We start from the raw sequence: 22060 nt of genomic DNA on the forward strand, positions 1-22060 counted from the left end.
CACAACTTTTTATTCAGTACACAGTACTTTTTCAATTAAGTTGTCATTCAAACACTGTTCATGCTTTAGTTAGAGAGGCTGTGTTCCAAAAGCACAATTTTCAAGAGAAAGGAGGTTTATATCTCTAGAACTTGATCAAATTTGAAATCAAATATTCTACACCTAAATCCTACATTACTAGATTCCATGCGGTGGCTTTTCTGTTTTTTTATTTGTTTTCTAGTCTTCATCTTCTAAACCAGATGGGGACTGCTGCTATGCTCTGCTAGACAGCGGCTATATTTAACCCAAGAGCTAGATACATTTTGTGGGTGGAAGAAACGATAGTTGCATATAACGTACCCATTTGAAAAACATGTTGCGATTCTTTTGGACGAGAGGTACTACAAGGATACTACCAGCTTTCCAATTCTTACTGCAAGCCTCCGTAAGAGTTTTAACCTGTGGCAAACTTACACTTCAAGAATGTCACGTTTCGAAGAAATGGAGAATACGGAAAGGGTCACTTTCCTTTGTGGCAAGCAGTATATAGCAAATTAGCTGATTACAAGGCTGTGAGCTAAAAAGCACCATCTAAACCACTGAAAATCTGCACACATCACAAAACCGGTATCTTACCTCATCTTCTAAAACAACTCAGGAGTAAATCCTTTCTTATTGAGAGTACTGCATTTTTCTAGCACCACTATAAATTCACAACATAACAGGTCTATAATTTGTCACAAGCAGAAAGCCCTGTGGCTTCTTTTGTTCACATCTTTAATTAGAAAAGTAGTCCTTGATGCAAGAATACTGTTTTTTCTAAAGGTTCCAAGAGGATATTTTGCAACACATGCAGCTTATAGAGAGGGAGGGATTCTACAGCACTTGCCGCTAGCGTTTGCCGTCAACTCATTACCCTTCAAATTAACACAGGGCACTACCATAGTTTCCACATTAATTCTTGCAGGTGTTTAAACCCTGACTGCAAAATTGACACCAGGCTAGAACTTGCTTTCTTTTACTAAATTAATTTTTATTCTCATCCTGCAGTCGGATCCATATGGATGGGTCCTTCCAGCCACATGCACTCTGAAGTGCTGAGTATCTTGGACCGAGCTGTAGAGGCAAGATCCTCACTTCTTGTGCACACAGAAATCAGCAATAAAACCTATCAATTTCGGCAAGGAGAAGCTAATTGCCCTTTCTTACTACCTAATACCCTTCTCCAGAATTCTCTGTCCTGCCTGCTCACCACATCCTCTACCTCCCCCATCTTAGTAAGATTCTGCCAATTTCTGCCTTCCACATAGTCCCTTTTCTTTAGAAGGTACGTGAAATGTGCTGGGTTTAGTCTACAGAAAGACTTAAAACTCACAGCGTAACATAAGCCTTTTACATAAGGATGAAAGCTTATATATCCATACGGACATTACTAATCATAACCCTTTGCAATGCAGTACATTCCACTGGTTTGGGTAATTATTCTTTGTTTAGACACTTCTGCTTCAGTCAAGGCCAAAGTTCTTCCAAGATGCATTAAGATACAACAGTGCTGGCTGCAGCACACAGTCTGAGATCAAGCAGAAGGTATGGGTCACCAAGTAAGGATGAAAGGGACTTCCTTCCAAAGGGATGGACCTCCTTCTTTTTGCATTTTCTAATTCCCATTACTGTAATAAGCCTGGAGAAAATACAACACAAAACCAAGAAAAGAGTAGGGAAATTCAGTACCAGGGCAATGTTTCCATCCTTACAGGATGCTTTTATGTTTGAGAACTGCACAAAGCACTTGGTGATCAAAGACGCCTACCACATTCCAGCATAATGGTATAGGAACAGGAGAGGGCAACTGCCTGAACCCCATTTCCTTGCTTCGTTCACTTGAAGGTACAGCACCATTACATTACTGTTGCTCCCTGCATCTAAACAAAGATAAATGCGTTGCTTTTAGCTTCCACTTACAGAATTCACTGGAGGGGGGCCTGGAGGGAGTGTTGACTGGAGTGGAAGCGGTTCGAGTTTTAATTCTCCGAAACACAGCCTGTCTTCGATGCCTACGGTGGGCTCGAGAACTTGCTGCTTCAGGGGTTTTCTTCCAATAGTAATAGAAGGTGATTAGTTCTCCCTGCAAATACAGAATGAGTATGTTAGAGGGGCATGCAAATTTGACTTGTCAGCTTTTTTCCTCCCTTTTGCTCTCTGTATGCGTGCACATGTATTGTTGTAGGAAGCTTCATGATGTATTTCAGCCAGACAAAAGAAATCTTTAGATAAGACAGAAAAACACTCCTCATTGTTTTTTGTTTGCTTTTGCAGGGGAGGAACAGAAGTAAAGAAACGCCTTCTCACTCCTCTCCTCCTCCACTAGAAAAGAAAAGAGGCTGGGTAGTACGTATCCAGCTTCCACCTGGATGCTGCTGGCACTACTGGTCTCAGCAACTCGGAAGGGGGTGCCCTTGCCTTGCTGTCAGCATCCTGTTGACACCTCTGCACAGCTCAGCAGGCGCTGCATCCGGAGAGGTACTGCCTTTCAGTGAGTTGTCAGAACAAATAACTGATAACTGCTAAGAATTCTCTGGTGTTTACAGAAAAGATAAGGATCAATTCAAACAGGTACTGCCATTTTGTCAACCTACATTCTGCGTACAGATATTTTTAAATATTCCTGTTTAAGAAGCTGAAAGTTAGAATAAAAACGTGTTCAATGAGATGTCTATAACCATAACTCAACCCTACTACAGTAAATCGTTGTTTTAATTTGAATATATATGCCCACATCTAAATTAATTAAGCAGTTAAAAGAGCACACCTAGAGAAACGAGTGATAATTTCACAGCATAATGAATCTGGCTTACATTCAAAATCTGGAGCAGCTGCCATTCAAACTAGCGGATGTAATGCCGAACTAAAGAACAGCATGTGGTTTTAATCTCTTTTCTCTTACTTTGAAACCCCATCATTTCCTGGCGACTTGTCTGCCTCTAAGGTAAAAGGTGTTGTTTCTTTCAAGTTGCAAGAGAAAAACGGTGAAGTTCTAACCAGCCCCTTGAAAAATCAACATCAGAACAAACATACCTGAATTGCCCACAAAAAGGGTTTCTTTGAACTGCATTTTATGTGATCAAATAACATAACCTCAGCCTGCTCCCTCTGTGGAGAAATCCTGCAGCCTATACGCAGGGCAGATCACTCAAGTTAGCTCTAATAAAGACACACCCTTAATCCAAACTCTCCCAAGGGCCTCAAACAAGCAATTACAGCCATAACTAACATCTGTACCACTGAAACACTTGAAAGACAAAAGGATGATGTTGTTCAGACATTAACTGCTGACACCTAAGACACTTAAGAATTTTACCAATGCCTAACTTAAAAACAGAAACACCAGAAAAACACAACCGTAACTTCGATTTCTGGTGACAGACAGAATAAATGCATTTTTATTCTGCACTGCTATAGACTGGGATTGATGCTACTGATCTCCACCACAGACCTGAACAATATTCACACCAAACTGTATTCAGAGTGGTACTTGGTTAGGAGGAGGAAGGATTAAGTGGCCAAAATTAATTATTACCTACAATTGTTGATTCTGAAGGACAAAAGCCCCACTAAAATAAATAAATAAATAAATAAATAAAAATAACTCTTTCCTGAAGCGAATCTAAAACTCGAATGGGTGCAGGCTGGCAATGAGCATTCAAGCTATGTCAGATCTGGGAAGAACACAGAGTTCTGACACCCAGCACCCTGCTCTGCTACTGCATGTTCAACTGTACATGTTTGCTTTAGAAATACCACTTTACTTTGAGTCCATTAAGTGGGCTCAAAGTCCATCCAGCACAACTGTTTGGCAAACTGAGGATATGACATGTGCCAGGAGGCAGACGAAGCTCTGCAGAAAAGCTGATGCAATCCTTTTCAGAGGTAGAAAGTCTCTTGCAAATGAAACCAGCCACGTTCTACCTATAAATTCATTTATATCAAATCTGAGGTGTCAGCACCAAGGAGCAAGTCAGTAAATCCCATGTCTATGTCAGTGAATTAATGTGTCCTCTGATATACGGCAACAGCAGAGTGCAAACCAATCTGTTTTCCTCCTATCATAAAATAGGAAACGGGAACCCAGTTGAGGTCTATTTACACATCGCAAACCCATCAGGTCCCAAGGGAAGTTTAACAACTTATACATGCACTACATCATAAATCAAACTTTTTAAAAAAAGAAATGGTGTATTTTTGTAAAAAATACTAACTTCACAATCATAATGCTTTTCTTCCTGAGACCGTCCCGACACTGCAGTCACAACTGCATGCAGATAAAGATGAAATAGAAGTTTATTCAACAACTAGTTTTACCCCATCTATGAAATCTGGATATATTAAAGGACTAGAGAATATTCTGTACTTCAAATTCAGCTACTCGACTCAGTAAGTGACTCAACTTTCTGACAAAGACGAAGAAGTAAAAGTCAGAGAGTAAGCATACACAGAGAATGTTAATGTTACATACGTACACAAAGGTTAGACATGTACGACACTGAAAAAATTCCATGCCAGGTCTTACTAGCTGCCTGGCTATCTAATATTATATTGCCTACCTAAGGGGTTAAATGCTGGAGTGGAGTGAGTCTGGAAGGATTAGAAACAGCATACACTGGCGACTGCATGGGTGGCAGAAGCTGGAGCACAAAGGAATAAGTCAGGAAAGCTTTGGTTCTACAAACAGGGAGTAAAAACAGCTTCCAGCTTCACTGCAAGTGAAGTCAAATGAGCTTTAATCAAACATGCACAGTGTGCGCTGCCGAATCCCATCGCACATAAATTCAGGGAACAAAAGCTGTTGCAGAAATCAATAGCCTACTGAAACATTAACACAGGCAAGCATTGATCAAAAGGCCCTTTTACAAAAGGCAGCCTTGCAAATTAGCTGCTGTTTTTGCTTGCAAGCAAACAGAAAAGCATAAATGCTGCTGACATGAATGGCCTGTAATGATCATTTTGTTCCTGGCGATCGCACCTCACCTCACCGCAAGGTCTCGCAGTCAACACATCCTACATCTCTGTACTATAATTGCGAACAGCATGATGAACTGAGGCAGTCTGGTGCTTGTTCACTGGGGGAGGGCTGAGAGCAGCTGCTCTGAATCTGATGTTCTGGGTAGCAGGTCTACACCCAGGGGAATAGTCCTAACCCAACCACCTGCAAATATATTGTATGTCTCATTTGAAATTTTTTGTGCCAGGAACTGGGTATTGCTAGCAACATATGCACTAAAAATCACACAAGATAAAGCAGACTGAACCATCCTTCATTGTAACATACATACTCGTCACTCTTAAGTTGAACATCTCCCTCATTTCCAAACTTCAGAGATAAATTAAGGAAGGGGTGAGACCATTGAAGCAACTACTACCTGTGGTGAGGTCTCTGGCTGATGGTGGAAGAGAAACTCAAGGCTTGCAAGCCAGGTTCAGGGAGGGCTGAACTTGCTGATTGAAATAGTGACCTTGTTCATCACTCTCTAATCCAGTTTAGTGGCCTGCAGTGCACAGACCATCTGAAGTTAGGAGGAGACGGTCTTCTTTTGACCACCCAGCTGCTTCTGGCACCCTCTTCTCTTCCCTGCACCCAATAACATGCTCCTGTTTAATCAAGTTCTGGAACCACCAATAAAACAGGCATTAACAACCACTGCAAAGCCTCACAACAAAATGGTAAACTTAAATGATGCATGACCCAGCTTATCACCGCTTCGAACGTGAAGCAGCAAAATTTCATAGGGCTGCACATACATGGATGACCCATAATGCATATGCAAATGAGGAACATGAGTGTTCAAGGAAGCAGTCCCTCATAGCACATGCAAAACCATTCTTCAGCAAAGCTCCCAGTCTAATGAATCAGAGCAGTCATAACGTTCCAGATGTTTGGTGGTAATATAGCCAGTATTTTGAGGCAACTGTCCAGCAGGAAGGGTTTCCATGTCCAAGTCACTGCTTCTTTCACCAGAACTCCTAACGGGCTGCCTCCTGTCCCTGAAATCCACCTCATCTCTCAGACCCCCAGATAACTGATGTTGCTGACACAACTGTATCACTTACCAATAAATCCAATATGTTAGAAGGAAAGTCCCAATAAAGTGACCCACAAGTCTACTTCCAACACCACCCCTCAAATGAGCAGCTCAAATCCCTGTACTGTGCCACATCCAAGGAAGATGCTATTAGCGTCCTCCCAGATCAACTCCATCAAGGAACAGCTTTTTGCATCAGCGTGGGGAGAAGATTCATTTCTCTCCCAATCTGCTTAGTCTGCTGCATAGTAACAGCCTCACCTCCGCTTGATACAATGCCACCTCTCTTTTCTGCAAACACAACTCCATTTTTCTATGTTAACATCTGATTAACTGTCCCAAGCAATTCATCAAACACATACAAAGCAAAATGAGAAGCATTGTTCAGGCTTTTAATGCCACCTTTCCTCGAGAACATCTACTTTCCCATTACTGAAGTTTCACAAGACAGAGGGGATGTGCTCTTCACTAAAAGCCATCGTTCAGCTTTCATCAATTTCGAAATACATCCAGAGCTCACAACTCCTCAAATCTCTTGCCTTCTTCTGCCAAGGCCATTTCACCCCATGTTGTAGGTACATAAAAGAAAGTCACACTTCATCTCCTTTTAGCTCTGTTCTAGGGATTATTTTTAAAGAGAAAGAAATGGTTCAGATCCACTCCTGCAGGAATATGCAGCAGTGGGACTTTCTCTGCAATTCAGCTCTGGAGGCTGAGCTGACAAGAGTCTTCAAGTGCCCAACAGCCCACGTCCTCCCTAACCCAGCACTCCTGCTTGCACCGCACAGGCCATCTGCATTTATTAGGAGATTACTTCCTTGGCATGTGGCACCTTTCTCTCACCTCTCCCACCGTTGTCACCCACTGCTCTCACCCATATGTTTTTGCAGCTCAGTCAAGCTCTTCAAGCCACATCACAAAACACCAGGGCAGGCCTTACTAACTCTTCCATACCCTTAACAAACTAACATGAGCACCAGGAAGCGCTGCATGCCCTGGTTTCTCACTTCTTATCAGTAGTTTTCAAATGTAAAATACACAATCCAAGCTGTGCCCCATGTTTGTGTTTAGTCTTGCCTTAGGTAAACAAAGGATTAACACTGTGTGTGCATTTCTGGATTTGAGAGGTTTTGACAGCCCTGCTGCAGCAGACGCTGCTCCTATGGAAGCCAATCACACAAACACATCAACTTACCTTCAAGTATCTGTTATGGTATAACAGAGTGAGCAAACATAATAATTGCTGTTTAATTTCCCCAGAGCCTAGCTCTGCCAGGGGAAAAAAAAAAAAAACAAACCAAACAAACCATAGGGGAGGAGAATAGCTTTACAGCAATTAAACAGAAAAGGTAAATGACAACTCTCTTCAATGGCTATAAACTAGTCATGGCAGACCAGAGGGGAACAGATTGTCCAGCTGTGGCCTTAATGAATTCACAATCTTTCTGGAATGCATCAAGATTTTACTAAGTCAACTCTATTTAGCTAATGCTCCCTATTACTAAAGTCCTGTGGTAAAAACAGTGTCTCCAGTGCCTCCCTCCTCTACTGAATCCCCTGGCTTTAACAGTCTTGGTTATAACATCTGCTCAAATGCCTGCATGCCAAGGGGCATATCAAGAAAATGGACTACACATGCAGAGTTTTGCATAACGGGAGCCTTATAGCACACACCTTCAGTAGAGATTAGTGTATCGCTGTCTGTCATCTCCAGCTCGCTTCCTGGAACTTTACAGAACAACCCAGAATATTGCCATGCACTGTTAGACTGGGAGGCAAAATTGAAGGCATCAGTCCCTTCCATCACGCACGTCTCCATGCCCAAAAGTTGCTAATACAAGAGGCACAAATGTATGCAAACAGGCTAGCACAGTCATGCAACAAATCCCCTGACCTCCTGAACAGCACAGCCTACCACATCAAGGTAGAAATGGGACAGTGAGTGGAGAGCATGGCATGGCTATCTCTTGTTATGAGCCTGTATCCAGATAGAGAAAATTCGGAACCCTTGTCTTGGTCTGAACAAGTTAAAGTATTGAAAAAATGCAGCAGGGAAGAGAAAGAACAGCAGCTGCGTGCAGCTCAGAAGAATTGAACCTAGGCATTTTTACAATTTTAAGCTTGGTCTACGTGCCTCTGCCAACTATGACAAATAGGTTTGCATATGCTCTAATTAAGCAATAAGTCTCAGCAGCTTGTTCAGTAGCACTGATTAATGTCCACCTTGGGTGCACAGGAATACTGCATAATCTAAAACATTACTGAAATTTTAAGAGAGGCTTTTAAAAACCAAGCAATATTTTATTAACACTACAAAAAACACATTAGAAATCGTGGGATGCTCTCTAAGGAATATCCTGCAGGTGTCTCAGTTCTCTAGCATATTTTAAAAGTATAGGCATTTTATCTAGCAGTTCCTCTACCATTTATTATCTTCTGGATGGCAATACAGCCTTCTCTCCCTCGTCTCTGCTAAGAACTCTACCTACAATTTTAGGACAAGATTGGCTGTCTTAATACTCTGTTTCCTTGTTCTGCAAACAGCAAGGTAAGCTAGCTAGTTTCATTTTTTATTTGAAACTCCTGGCAAAACAGGCTGGCCAAGTGGGAATCAGAAGAGGAGATAGGTATATAAGAAACCCAGGCTAACTCCTTGGTTTTTTACGCTGTCAATTTACCCCCAGTACAGGAACAGTCACAGAATTTCCTGGGAACCCAGCCGAGGCGCCATCTGCATTTTCTGGATTTCATTTTGTTGTGGAAAAAACCTGCAATCAGATACAGCTTTATGCTTTCTAATTGTTTCTGCTAAATGAGCGCTGCTACCCTGCTTAGTCCTCTACAGACCAGAGGAAGAGCAAGCTTCTACCTCCTACAAATTATGCTTTTGTTGGGATAGCTGACACGGGCCTATGATACAACAGGTCATTAGAGAACTGTGTTGTTCCTGAGAGTGCCGAAGCAAGTCTGAAACCTGAAGATTTCCCTCCAAAGTTCCTCAAGCAGTGAGGAGACTACAATAATTTCATTTTTCATGTTACCTAAACACACAGATCATTTCTGTAATTCTCCCAAGAGAATATATTTGCCCTCCTTCACAAATAATTAAAAAACCCCAAACCAAACAAACAAAAACCATAACACATGAGTGCAAACTAAACTCAACTCTTACAACAAAATTATGCATGGGAACTGGAAGTGGCAAGACACAAACAGCAACGGAATCATCACTAGTAGAAAAGAGGCAGTGAACAGGGACTGCAAAGTGGGGAGAAAAAAGGAAAGAAATATGCAAGATAGGATGTAAATAATCTCTCATTTGAAACAAACATTTATCTGCAGTAACACAGTAACACTCAACCATTGCACAGCATCTTCCATTAGATGACAAAGTCAATGAAGTATTTACAAATTAAGTCTCAGCATATCCTTTTTAAGTTTTACAGCGTACAGAAACAAAGAGACAGAAGATTTATAGATTGGCCAAGATCAATCCTGTATGAGAAGTACAATTGTACTGATTAACCTCAAATTACGTGAACAGCTCCACCAGTGACAGTCAGGCTCTAAAATTCCTTCATAATTCAAAACCAGGCCTACTGGATAGGCTTATCCATCCTTATTAAGCACGGTACCGTCTGACTGTTCCTCAACAGCTCAGCTTTCCTTTCGCCCTCAATACAAGCTGCCTTTTCTTTCAATTGGATGTGCTTGTTTCATTCTTACCACTTGACTGTATGGTTTCAGCAAACCACAGCGAAATCTAAATGTTATTGCCCATAGCCTGAAAAATACACCAATAACATATCTCTGTGCCACATCTAACTCACAATTTTCATGTAGTTCATTTACTAACCTTTTCCAGTGTTTGTAATTAAGGTTGCATATACTGGTAGAAAATAAGATAATTAGCATATTATGGAACTTACCCTCGCTATCTGTTCTATGCAAACAATTCTTTTTTTTTTTTCCCCTTCATTTTTAGGGATTTAAGTACCAGCTTTAACAGTTCTGCAAAAGCAAACGCATAGCACGCTAGTGCATTGTTTTAAGCCCCAGCCGCAGTTAAAAGCTGCTGACCCTCTCTCCAGCTGTACATCATGCCAGAATGAAAAGAAAGCTTTTGTAATTAAGGCTTCTTCCTCCAGAGACTCCTCTTTGTTAATCAACAGAGTTCCTAATCCCCATAGGAACTCACAGACTGTTGGCTGCATCCATTATTAATTATTAGAGCCTATCTTTAATAGTGTCAGTTATAGTTCTCCAGGACTGCGTAACCACTGCCAGTGTCACCAGGTATGCCCCACAGGGATCTCTGGCACTTGATCAATTAAGGTTATCAAAATAGTGAAAGAGTGAAGAACCTGCTTGCCTTACACACATTTATCGAGGATTTACTTTCTGCTCAGCTCCCCTTTGCAACGTATATTATCAAAATTTCTGAGGTTAGAAATCCTGATTTGCTTGACCACTTTTAACTCCAACCATTTAACTTTTTTTCCGCTCCACTCCTAAGCTTACCCTCTACCTCCTGCCTTCCCCCACAACTCTACCAGCCTCTGCTCAGCCTCAGCTGCCCAATCTGCAGCATAGAGGGGTCTCCCATTCCAGCAGAGCCCAATTCTTCAGCACTGATGTGATGTTTTCACCTGGCACGGAGTACAAACTGCTTCATGCAGACAGAGCCTGGAGAATGTAATTTAGTCCCTGTGGAGCCAGGGCATCTCTCTTCCTATTGAGGCTCAGGCTGGCATACATTGCAGGTTCCTTCCAACCCACTGTTCAACATCCATTTGTTCTCCCTAGCAAATGCAAATATTCAGCCTTTTTCCCTTTTCACTTACATCTTGATGCCCAAAGCGCTACCCCTAACAAAATGCACGTGGGCCAGGTGAATTAAGCACAATGTACTTCTGACGAACAGAGATGAAATGCTTTTGCAAAGATGGGAGAAGTTCCTATTTTCTTGAGCCAGCAATTCTTTCATTCCATTTTACAACCCACGTGAAAGTCCTGGGGTTCACAGCTGTTTCATGCAACATCTTTCACCGCCAGTCTCTTGTTAACTAGAAGTTCTCAATATTGGATCTCACACACCAGGACAAAAAGGAGAGTGGAATAAATACGCGGATAAATTAAACGTAAGGTATTTAGAAAAGCTTTCAGAGCAGAGCTGACCATAGTCTGCACTGGATCATGTCTTTCCCCCTTCACATACACTTTTCCATCAATGCTGTTGACATCGAGAATTTAGCAGCACAATACAAGGAATAGGATTTTCTCAATGAAGGTGCCAAGCACCAATACATTATCCCTTTAACTGCACTTTCTTTTTGTACCAGCTCAATAATTAAGTTTCTTGGTTGCATACTGCTAGAGTTCAGGTGTGGGACAAAAAACCATTTCACTGCTACTGGCTACATCACGACAATACCTTTCTCAATGCCTATAATACATCATATTTGCACTATTTAAAGCAAAGATATCAGTGGTGGTTCACATGGGCGTGTATATGAGAGAGAAGCAAGCCATAAAGCAGTTAAAACTACCGCACTCCATCCCGTAAACATTTTTCTATTTATCTGCCCTTCATTACATGCACAATCTTATTATCTCTGCACATCCTCAAAGCGACAGCCGTCAGGGTCACCCTATAAAACATACATCGGCAATGTTACATTTAATGACTGGAGTGAGAAGAAAAATGAAAGATGGGAGGAGTGGAATACTGCAGGATGTTTTAAAGGGATCATCAGTTATATCTATGCATTTCCTGAGGCGATAATTGAGTGACAGTGGCTGGGGGGAAATCCATTTTTGAGCTTGGAAAAGGACTGTTAAGAAAAAAATGTTTTTGTACTGGCAGCATGTAATGGCTGCCAGAAAATGAAAAAGATTCCTTCAACCACAGCAGTTCCTATTTTATGGATTTTATACAGGGGCTGAGAATTATACCAAGTACAATCAGCTATTCAAACCAATCAAAAAATATAGACAGACTTTGGTAATTTCATCCCCAGCTAGACTACTTTCTGTTGTGGTTTGCATGTCAACTTTAATTAATTTAAATGAAGGACCAATTTGTGTGTGCGCGTGCGTGTGCAGAAAGTGACATTCCAAACACAAGGACAGCAGCATTTTCTACTTTCATAATTTTTGTTTAAACAAAGTATTAAAAATTTAATTTTACTATTCAGCAGGGAACTTAATCCTCCTGCATTTCAGTAAGGTATACATATGCTGATTTGTTTCCTAATTCTGCACAACTAAAATTAGGCTTGCAGTTATTAAGAAAGTTTTACTGCTTCAAAAATATTTTTATTATTGCATTATGACAATTTTACAAATAGAATCAAACTATACTTACCAAAACATTTCACATGTTATAATTGTTAGCTTTATTTGTTCTGTTAGTTGACTACTTCGCAGCAATAATGCAAGTCGGTATTTAAAACAAACCACTTGCAGTTAATTGTCACTTAGAATCACTACTCTGCATTGCTGCAGCACTCCACTGGATGCCTCGGGCTCACTGGAGTGACACTGGCACATAACACAACTGAAGGGATGATAGAAAATACCGACTTTGAGCTTATCAGAATTAGAAAGGTTTTCTCTCACTGGAATATTAGGGAGGGGCAATAAAATAACCCCCGCACATTCACACTCCTCATTAGCTAAAACAGAGAACCATTACACAGCTCAGCAAATTCCCCTTCTGTTCAGCTGGAAATTTACACAGTGGTAAGATGGATGACATTTTACTGACCTGAAAAGATTATCTCAAATGGTTAAGTGCTTACATCTTGCAATGCAAGTTCCTGGCTCAACTTACCTGGGAAGACACTGGAGTCTCTAACATTTAACAAAGAAGTTTCTAGCTATCTTTCAGGCTCCAGTTTAAAAGTCATCAATTAGTCCATGTGTGGGCAAGTGTTTCAGGTCAGACAGGCCACGTTATTCAACACTTCTGGGGCACCTTGGATGGACCAGAAAAAAGTTCCAATCCCCAAGTCGCTGCAGCTTCTCTGTAATAGTCAAATGTGTAAATCCTGCGACACTTTATGGGCCCCCGAGGACTGTCATCCTGTTAATTATAGCTGGTACTTCTGTTTATTTCCTTACGTGTAACTGTCTGTCTCATGCCTTCCTCGGGTTAAGTTAGAATATATCCTATTACCAGGTTTCAAAACAAACCTGATTCTTGCCATATTCTATTATTGGAATCTGATGTCGTTCTCCATAGGAATTCATTCCCATGATGTCAGATAGGTTTTTTTCCCCCCCCTTATTCCTTTGGAGAGCAGGTTTTTGCCTCTAGATTAAGAACACAGATTACTTGCACTGTGCTCTGCAGTCCTAGCCCCATTTCTTTCCTGGGCAGGCAGTGGTCACGGAGAAGATAACATACCACAAAAACAAGGAAACAAGAACACTCAAATAAATAAGCAAATGGAAATTCTGAGTTTGATCAGATTTTCCCGTTTTAATAGGGCAAGAAGAGCTGAAAGTTAAGTAAGGAATTATCCATTTGTTTCTCGAATGTCACAGGCTGTAACTGCTTTTATTTAAATATAGAAATAAGAATTGAAGGTCCTCTTAGTTCTGAGACAAATCACCAGCAATGCAACTTTGCCACTAGCAGCACCGTTTCAGACTGCTGATGTGTCTGCACGCTGACCTGCATTCCACATTTCAATGTAACAGATGTTTTAGGTTTTCCAAACACATCTGTGATGAATCACACAAAGCCTGGCTTGTCAAATGTATGCATTATCTTCCCTGACACACAGCCTCCTCCCTTTGCAGCTCATGACCTACAGGGGAGCTGTTGAGTTTTAATAGTTTATTATAAAGTCATATTAAAAACAACAGCATTCAGAAAATACTGAAAACTACACAGGAGGCAAACAAACCTTGTAAAATAATCCTCACTGCTGATGAGGAAAGTGAAGATGCAATGGCCCAGAAACAGAAATATTTTCCATCCCTTTTTTATTGCAGCTATCCTCAAAGTCCTCACAACTGGTTAATTCATGATGAAAACTATCAAACCCCGATTCCATGCTGAAGACAGCTAGAATTTGACTTCTTAATAAAAATCTCTATCACAGGATGTCCAACACCTGAACAAGCCAGACAGAGGAAGAAAGCCATCCACTTCACACCTGGAAAGTATCAAATTGTCCTGGTTTCGGCTCTATCCCAGCCGAACCCAGGACACAAACTCACTCATACAAACGACCAGGCTTATCACTGAAAACTATTCACACGCTACACAGACACAGGTTTAAGAAGGGTGGGTTCCTGCTCTACTATTCAGTCTGAGTTACGGACAAAGCAACAAACTTGCAAACGAAAACCCTCAGACATCTCCGTCATTAAGCCTTGATTTTAAACAAACTTAGTTTCTCTCAGATCTGATCCCTCAACAGCTGTTTTCCTTTTACTGCTCTCCAAGAACATTTCTCTAAACCAGTAGATTTTCTAGATTAAGTGTGGAGGGTTGAGGGGTACTTAAGTGTTTTCCTGTTTATCAGAGCAATATATGAAGAGAGGAATATTGAAGCAGGACATCAAGCAACCCCTCCACCCCCCAACCCACAAAAGAACTGCCACGTAAGCTGCTTATCCCTCAGTTATTGCTGCTTCCCTCCAGTCGCAAATTCTTTCTGTCAGGAAAAAATCCTTAGCAAGCAAAATTTAACTGAAACACAATGGTAAGAGTTGTAAAGCAGTATTAGGAAGACCAATTCATTGTAGCTTACTGTAACACCTATACAGTGAGCTCACAAGTGAAAGAAATTGCTAATTCTTTACAGTTCTGTTCCGCCCTGGTGTCTCCAGCAACCATTAATCCTAGCTACTCCCTTGGAAAGTGAATTTGATCCCCGCTTCACAATTAGGGATAAGAAAAGAAAAAGGTGCCTGTAATTTGGGGCATGACTTAGGGCTCTGACTCCTGAAGTCTTGCAAATCATACTACAGTGCGTTCCGAGATGAAATTGGGCTGCTGCCATTAATCCTGTCCTCCCTGTACATGGCCCACATCCGCAGCAGGGGTTCAGGACAGGTGATATGGCTGCCACAGCTAATTTTACGAAGCGCGCTAACTTAAAATGTCATGGATTTCGGTTTACACTGTCAACTGCAATGAAACAGTGGGCTCATTTTTACCTTTCTGTCATGTCCACTACAGGGATGCTAACCTCTGACAGAAGAACCGTGTAAGCAGGAAAGAAAACAATTATGACGGAACAATGAAGTTAAGGCAATAGTATTTTTCATCAACCCCAAAATCAACTGCCACTCAGAACCAGCGATCTCAGAGGCAGGAGTAAAACCCAAGAGCTCTGATTCACACTACTAGGCAAGCTAACCTTCTAACAGCTATTTCTCACGAGTTGGGCAAATTTCAGATTCTGACCCACTGGATGACATAAAGCAGCTGCAGCATTAGAAAAGGCATCTTCATTTATCTGGCTCTGTACAATACCTATTATACAGAATTGTAGCTCCGCATGCTGTTATCCACCAGGGAGATAGAAGAGCCATTAAAGCAAAAGGGCAGTATTGGCAAAAGAACAAATGGCTATAGACCTTACGAGCTTTAATATGAAGTTTGATCCGTTCATGAAAGGGATTTGAGAGATGGTTGCCTGTGACAACAGAACTTTGGATTCAGCAATCCCCCCAGGCCTGTTCTGGCCCTGCATTCTTATGCCAGAGGAAAAAGAAGTGCAGACCCCAGGAAATCTGTCAAGCAAGGGCGCTGACCTATTCCATAGCCAGTCTGCCACTTACGTAACGTTTTCCTTACAAGAGTCTGGCAATCTTATTCTGGAGCTGCCTTTCTGCTTCCCTGAAACACTCCTCTCTACATTTCACTTCATTACCCAAGAAAAGCTTCATTCCCTCATGCAAACGAAGTCAGGTTTATTTCCCTCTTCATGGGTATTAGGCTTGTACTGTCTCTACCTGCCTTCCTGAGTTCTTCTGCAAGTTAAGTAGAGATTGAGACAGTTTCTGATAAAGAGGAATGAAATGCCATTCTCACCCAGTCAGCAATCTTCTGAAGATTAAGATGAAGACCGCTTCATCGTACTGCTTTATTAGATACGCAAAACTATGTAACCAATTCCTCCGAACGATGCCTGACAGCTCCCGCTGCGCCACACTTCGCCTGGAATCGCACTCTCACCCACCCAGCCCTCCACCGCACAGACCTGTTTCTCATTACCAGTTTATAAACACTGAAGAGTCTCATTCCAGCTGCATCAATAAGAGCTCAGAAATTCTTTACTGTTAGTTAGACTATGCCAATATGCCTTGGAAACACAGAGACTGACCGATCAGGTATTCCAAATGCACGGAATATTACACCATTTATTCCCTACTACCATGTCTAACAGTCACAGCATGTTGATACCTACCGCTAGGCAGCGTGAGTGATCATTTTAATTAGTGGCTTGTATTCAACACAGCAACCAAGGTGTCAGAAACTAAAAGAGAACCGCTTATAACTGAGAACTTAAAAACAACAAGAAAAAAGAGGTTATATCAATACTTGTTGGCCTCCTTTGAGAGAAAGTGAAGCCTACTAGTATACATTTATGCTTGCGCGCCTCTTAAAAGGATACTCCATTATTATCTGATAAGCTGTAGCCACAAAGTTTCTGAAATTGTTGGAATATGACTCTTCATAAGTTTACCAGAGGGCAACCTATACACTGCACTATTTACAAACAAACCTACTCACAGAAGCATCCTGCACTTTCAACAAGACACTTCCATCCCTATTGGCCACCAAAATTCCCCATTGCATTTTTTCCTTACACTTTTGTTTTCCTGGAATCCTCTACCTTCTTCAATTGCTTCCTAACGGTGGCTGCAGGTTTGTAAAGCAATGCCACTTGCAAATCGGCCCTCAGTATACATATCCTTTAACTACAGTGGTGCCACACAGGAGGCTCTACTTGAAGATGTAAGTTAGCATTCGCATCGTGAATCTGAAAAGATATTACAGACAGAATTCAAACACACCACTGGGGGGGGAAATCGAGGTGGTAGAAGCAAGCAGAACTGCAACTGTAAACTTAACCTGGTTTTACCTTTAAGCACATACTGTAGAGTGAGGTTATATTGTCAGCTAGGACTTCCAGCCTCAACTTTGTGTACAATATTTTCATTTTTAGTGATCATCTATAAAATTAGTATTACGTGAGCGTAAATCAGAGTGAAGGAAAAACTAGTGCTTTACCGCATGGAAAACTCCATTAACTAGAAGTGGGTACACACTGAGTTAGTTTAAGAATTCGCTCCCCTGAAAGAATCTAAGAACAGATTTCTCCCCCCACAAACCAACCGACCAACCTGTGGCTCTAGACACAGCAACACCAGCTTTCACCTATTATTAAGTTGCATTACATTTTGGATTTGGTTTACTACAGCAAAATATTATGCTATAAATAAATTTGTCAGAAAGATGCGGAGACCCAATGACAGCTCAGTGCTGGAAAAAAGCTTGAGATGGATGTTCAGTGTGTTGATTTCACTGCCATGTGTAAGTTTGAAAACTGGAATGCCAAAAGTCTATTTGGTGGGGACACATTCTCCTTTTTCCTTTTAACTGTGGAAGATTTCCATTTGAGAAACAAGATCAGTGTTTAACACAGCGCTTGGGCTCAGGGCCAGGTTCAGCAAACAACCACATGCAGTGCACAAGTTAACGTTTCCTGTAGACATCGAATACTTGTAACTTTTGTAAAGGGTTTCTCTGTATACTGCCCCATCACATCAAATATGTAGTAAAAAGGTCAGCTTAGAAAGGCCACGTTGACATCGTATGACAAATCATTCTGGGAATCCTCCAGCTCCTATCTTTTTCCTTTCCCCGTCCACCCCAGTCCTTACAAAGCCTCTCCTACAACCAAGCTTTGGAGTAATCTCTCTAAATCTTAAGTGGTTTTATCTCCGCAGCACCTTTACAGAATAGGCCGAGATATTATCCCATTTCACAGAACTTGGAGAGAGACCAGTCAAGGCAGAAGAGAAGGCCCACAAAAGAACAAGGAGATGAAGTCAGTTTTCTCTTTACAAGACTAACTTCATGGTCTGTCAAATGACCCTTCTGCTTTGTTTTCTGGCCCTCCCTTAAGATTTTTTTCTTCCTCCCTCCAATCCCTCTAGAATCAGAAAGGGTAGAAATTCCCGGAAGGGGCAGTGGCTGAGCACACGAGACACAAAGACCCGTGCAATTCTTCCTGGCAGGGTCTAGGTGATGAGTGAATGAAGATAAAGAGATAGTATCCTGCCTATTTAAGTACCATGTTGTAATATGCCGCTCCTGTCAACTCCTCGAAAATACGAGATCATAGCAACATGTCCAAGAAAATCTCATTGGTCTGGTATTACAAAATTTATTTTCTGGCAATATAGACAGGTAGTATTTTTCAGGGAAAAAGAAACACACCACTGCTTGATTCCGGTCTGAGTGCTCTGGTGTCCAAAAGGAGTGAAGGCATCTGGGATAAAGTGATGATCTTACTCATATAAAACCTGGTTTAATTTAGAGTAACCCTGACTTGCTAAGACAAAAAACTGAATTTCAGCCAAAGCAAGCAAGAAAAAAAAATATATATTTTGACATACGCCTACTTTAGACCTCCACATTCTTTAGACTAAGAATTTGGGCTAAAATGTCTAAATAATTTTATTTCCTAGCTTTAAAAAGAAATGTCCCTTTAACAGGCTTCTTTTGTCTGTAAACAGTAGCTGAAGAAAATAAGAAGACATGAAGATCACAGGGAATCTGAGCTATGCTGAGCCAAGACACAAGGAATTCGCATTCTCCTGCTCCAGCAAGTAGCTGCTTTCAAGGAGAGGATAAGAGCAGACTTCACTGACGAGGGCTATCACCAAGCTTTTACACTGGAAGAAATAATAAAACCCAAAGCTTAATCATAGTAAGATTCAGTGCTTGAAGACTCACTAAATAGATTCTGCAGGAGCACTGGGAAGTTCCGTTACAGATTACACCTCCTTCCTACCTGTTTCAGTGAAATGGAAGTGTCAGTTAAGGGATAAGCAAAACTAAAGTTTGGGGCAGACATAGAATCATAGAACGGTTTGGGTTGGAAGGAACCTTCAAAGAACATCTAGTCCAACCCCCTTGCCACCGGCAGGGACACCTTTCACTACATCAGGTTGCTCAAAGCACCATTCAAACCAACTCTGAACACTTCCAATGATGGAGCATCCACAACTTCTCTGGGCAACCTCTTCCAGTGTCTCATCACCCTCATCATAAAAAAATGCCTTCCTTATATCCAAACTAAATCTACCCTCTAAGTTTAAAACTGTTGCCCCTTGTCCTGTCACTACAGGCCCTGGTAAAAAGTCTTCCTCCATCTTCATATGCTGAAATGCTGCAATAAGGTCTCCCCAGAGCCTTCTCTTCTCCAGGCTGAGCAACCCCAACTCTCTCAGCCTTTCTTCATAGGTGAGGTGTTCCAGCCCTCTGATCATTTTCACAGCCCTCCTCTAGACCTGCTCTAACAGGTCCATGTCTGTCTTGTAGCATGGACTCTAGAGCTGGATACAGTACTCCAGGTAGGGTCTCACGAGAACACAGTAGAGGGGGAGAATCACCTCTTTTGACCTGCTGGCCACACTTTATGCAGCCCAGGATATGACTGGCTTCCTGGGCTGTAAGCGCACATTGCCGGATCATATCCAACTTTTCATCCACCAGTATCCCCGAGTCCTTCTCCGCAGGGCTGCTCTCAATCAATTCATCACCCAGTCTGCATTGATACTGGGGATTGCCCCGACCCAGGTGCAGGACCTTGTTGAACTTCATGAGGTTACTCACATGCCTTGTAAGAGTGGTGACTTAGTCCAGTCAGAGGCATGATGCATTTGATTCGGTTTGGTCCAACAGGCATGAAAGAGAAGTACTTTCTAAAGCTACGTGTTAGAAAAAGGTTCTCTGTGGTTGATATCTTTGCAGCCTCTCTAAATGCAGAATCCCTGTGTTTTCTGTATGAAATATTCAATAACCTAAGAATGCTCTCAGCTTTATGTGCAGTTCTCCATCAATTAGGAGAAAAACACAGCAGTGACAGCCATCTCAGCTCTTAAAGGCATCTGCTGCTTCAAACAATTCATCACCTCAAGTTATTCAACAGCAACATTATTACCTCACAACAGCCTTCCTGTTCTGCTTAACTCTTCCCTATCTGTTTGTCCAGTTTTTGCCCATCCTGTTCTACCAACCACAAACCCCGTATCTTGCAGGCTTAGGAAAATTCAAAGAAACAAAAAGCCATGGACTCGAGATGCAAGCTCCTTTCTGATTACAAACACGTTCAGTTACCCAACCAGCCGACACAACTAAGGCAGACATCTTGCAGCAACAGGGATTTGAGACATTACACAACTCTGGAAAAGAAACCCTGTGACACATGGAAGACAGACCACAAACACTATTTTCTCAGTTAAAAATCACTTTACTATGCTGGACCTAGCCACAGACATTATAAGCACATTATAAGACGTTTTGAGTGTCGTGCATAATTTTGTAAGTGATTCTAGCTCTCATATTCCCACTCCCCCCCACAAAAACCCCCCCCATCTAATCACAGTAACATCGCTAAGATGTATTGTTTATTTTTGGTCCATCCTTGCAGGTATTGTTTGTACGGTAACCGAATAATTTCTCAATTTATTTCTACGTTTCTATTCCTTAGGCCTCACTTGTGAAATCGCAGTCTGGGATTCAGCCCATTCCTACATGCATGCAAGGACAACTAGGATTCCCCAGGTCTATACGCTGCTGTTAGTTAGCTGCTACCAAGCTAGCAGGACAAAAAGTGGCATCTTCAGGTGGGAATAAAACAAAAGCAGCAAATGAAGACAAATACAGATGTTTTCATGCAAATGGTACTAACGATAAAAACGAGGGAAAATACAGAAAACGATGCACTAAAAAAATGGAATCACTCACTGGAATTTTTCTATAGCGTATTTTTCACAACAGTACTGCCATCTCTTTAAAATGTTTCATGGATCTTTCGTACACAAACACACGCAAGGGGCCCAACACCACCTGACGTTCAACTCAGGCATGTAAAAATGTTTACATCGCTTATTTTATACCATGTAAAAATATCATCAACAGCTCAATGCCTGAGAATACCAAGCTGTAAGCAGCAGACAACCACTACACATTCACGTCTCCAAAGCAGGAAAGGGACTTCGAATAGGTAAGATACACAATTCTTCACTTCCAGCTCACTGGTTCAGATTCAGTCTGAAGCACTAGTGACGGAAGAGCTGAAGAGCTGGCAGCATTCCCAAGCAGCACATATGCATCTTGGGGGATCAGAATATTTGAAGGAGTCAAGGAGTCTAAATCCACTCCTACCCTTCTGTATACAAGACACACTATGAGAGAAAACCTATGAGCAACTCACCTGGACTTTGTGTAAACCCTAATCACTCTGAGCTGCCTCAGTTTCCTCAACTGGCCTCTCTTCAGAGTAATAAAGAGGAGAGCAACACTGCAGAACTTCAAAATTCTGTGAAATGAGTAAATTGTGATCTAAAGTTGAAGCTAGAGAAATACTAAAGCATTAAAAAGGAAAAAAAAAAGAGTAGGAGATGAGGGAGTAGAAGCAAAGGAACACCCTTTGCAAATTCCACACTCTTCAGAAAAGGCTATCTTTACAAAAGAAAGCATACAAATATCCACATTCAAACATACAAATAACCCATTAATCCTGTTAATAAGGAGCTTTGGACAGTCAATTAAGTTAAACATCAAAAGCAGGCCATGTTAAGAAGTACTATTCCTCCCAGCTCCCTTACCTCCCCCTCTTCTTGGCCATCCTTTCCCCTGCAGAAACTCTACAAACCCTGAAACTATTGATCTTCCCTGTCAACACAAAGCAGGTACTGCAACTGCACACACACAGTCCCATCCAGCTAACTGTATCTCT

The 22060-nt window shown here is 41.6% G+C and overlaps 1 protein-coding gene across 1 annotated transcript in view; it reads right to left on the reverse strand.

Annotated features, from left to right (window-relative positions):
• The window catches only part of RERE (arginine-glutamic acid dipeptide (RE) repeats), a 181432-nt gene that overhangs the window by 17227 nt on the left and 142145 nt on the right, over positions 1 to 22060 (reverse strand). Inside the window, 1 exon segment of the mRNA XM_009325270.1 lies at positions 1945 to 2107. Within this exon segment, the coding sequence (XP_009323545.1) occupies positions 1945 to 2107 (163 nt within the window).

Source organism: Pygoscelis adeliae, unplaced genomic scaffold, assembly GCF_000699105.1.
Source record: "Pygoscelis adeliae isolate BGI_AS28 unplaced genomic scaffold, ASM69910v1 Scaffold36, whole genome shotgun sequence".
Taxonomy (NCBI): Eukaryota; Metazoa; Chordata; class Aves; order Sphenisciformes; family Spheniscidae; genus Pygoscelis; species Pygoscelis adeliae.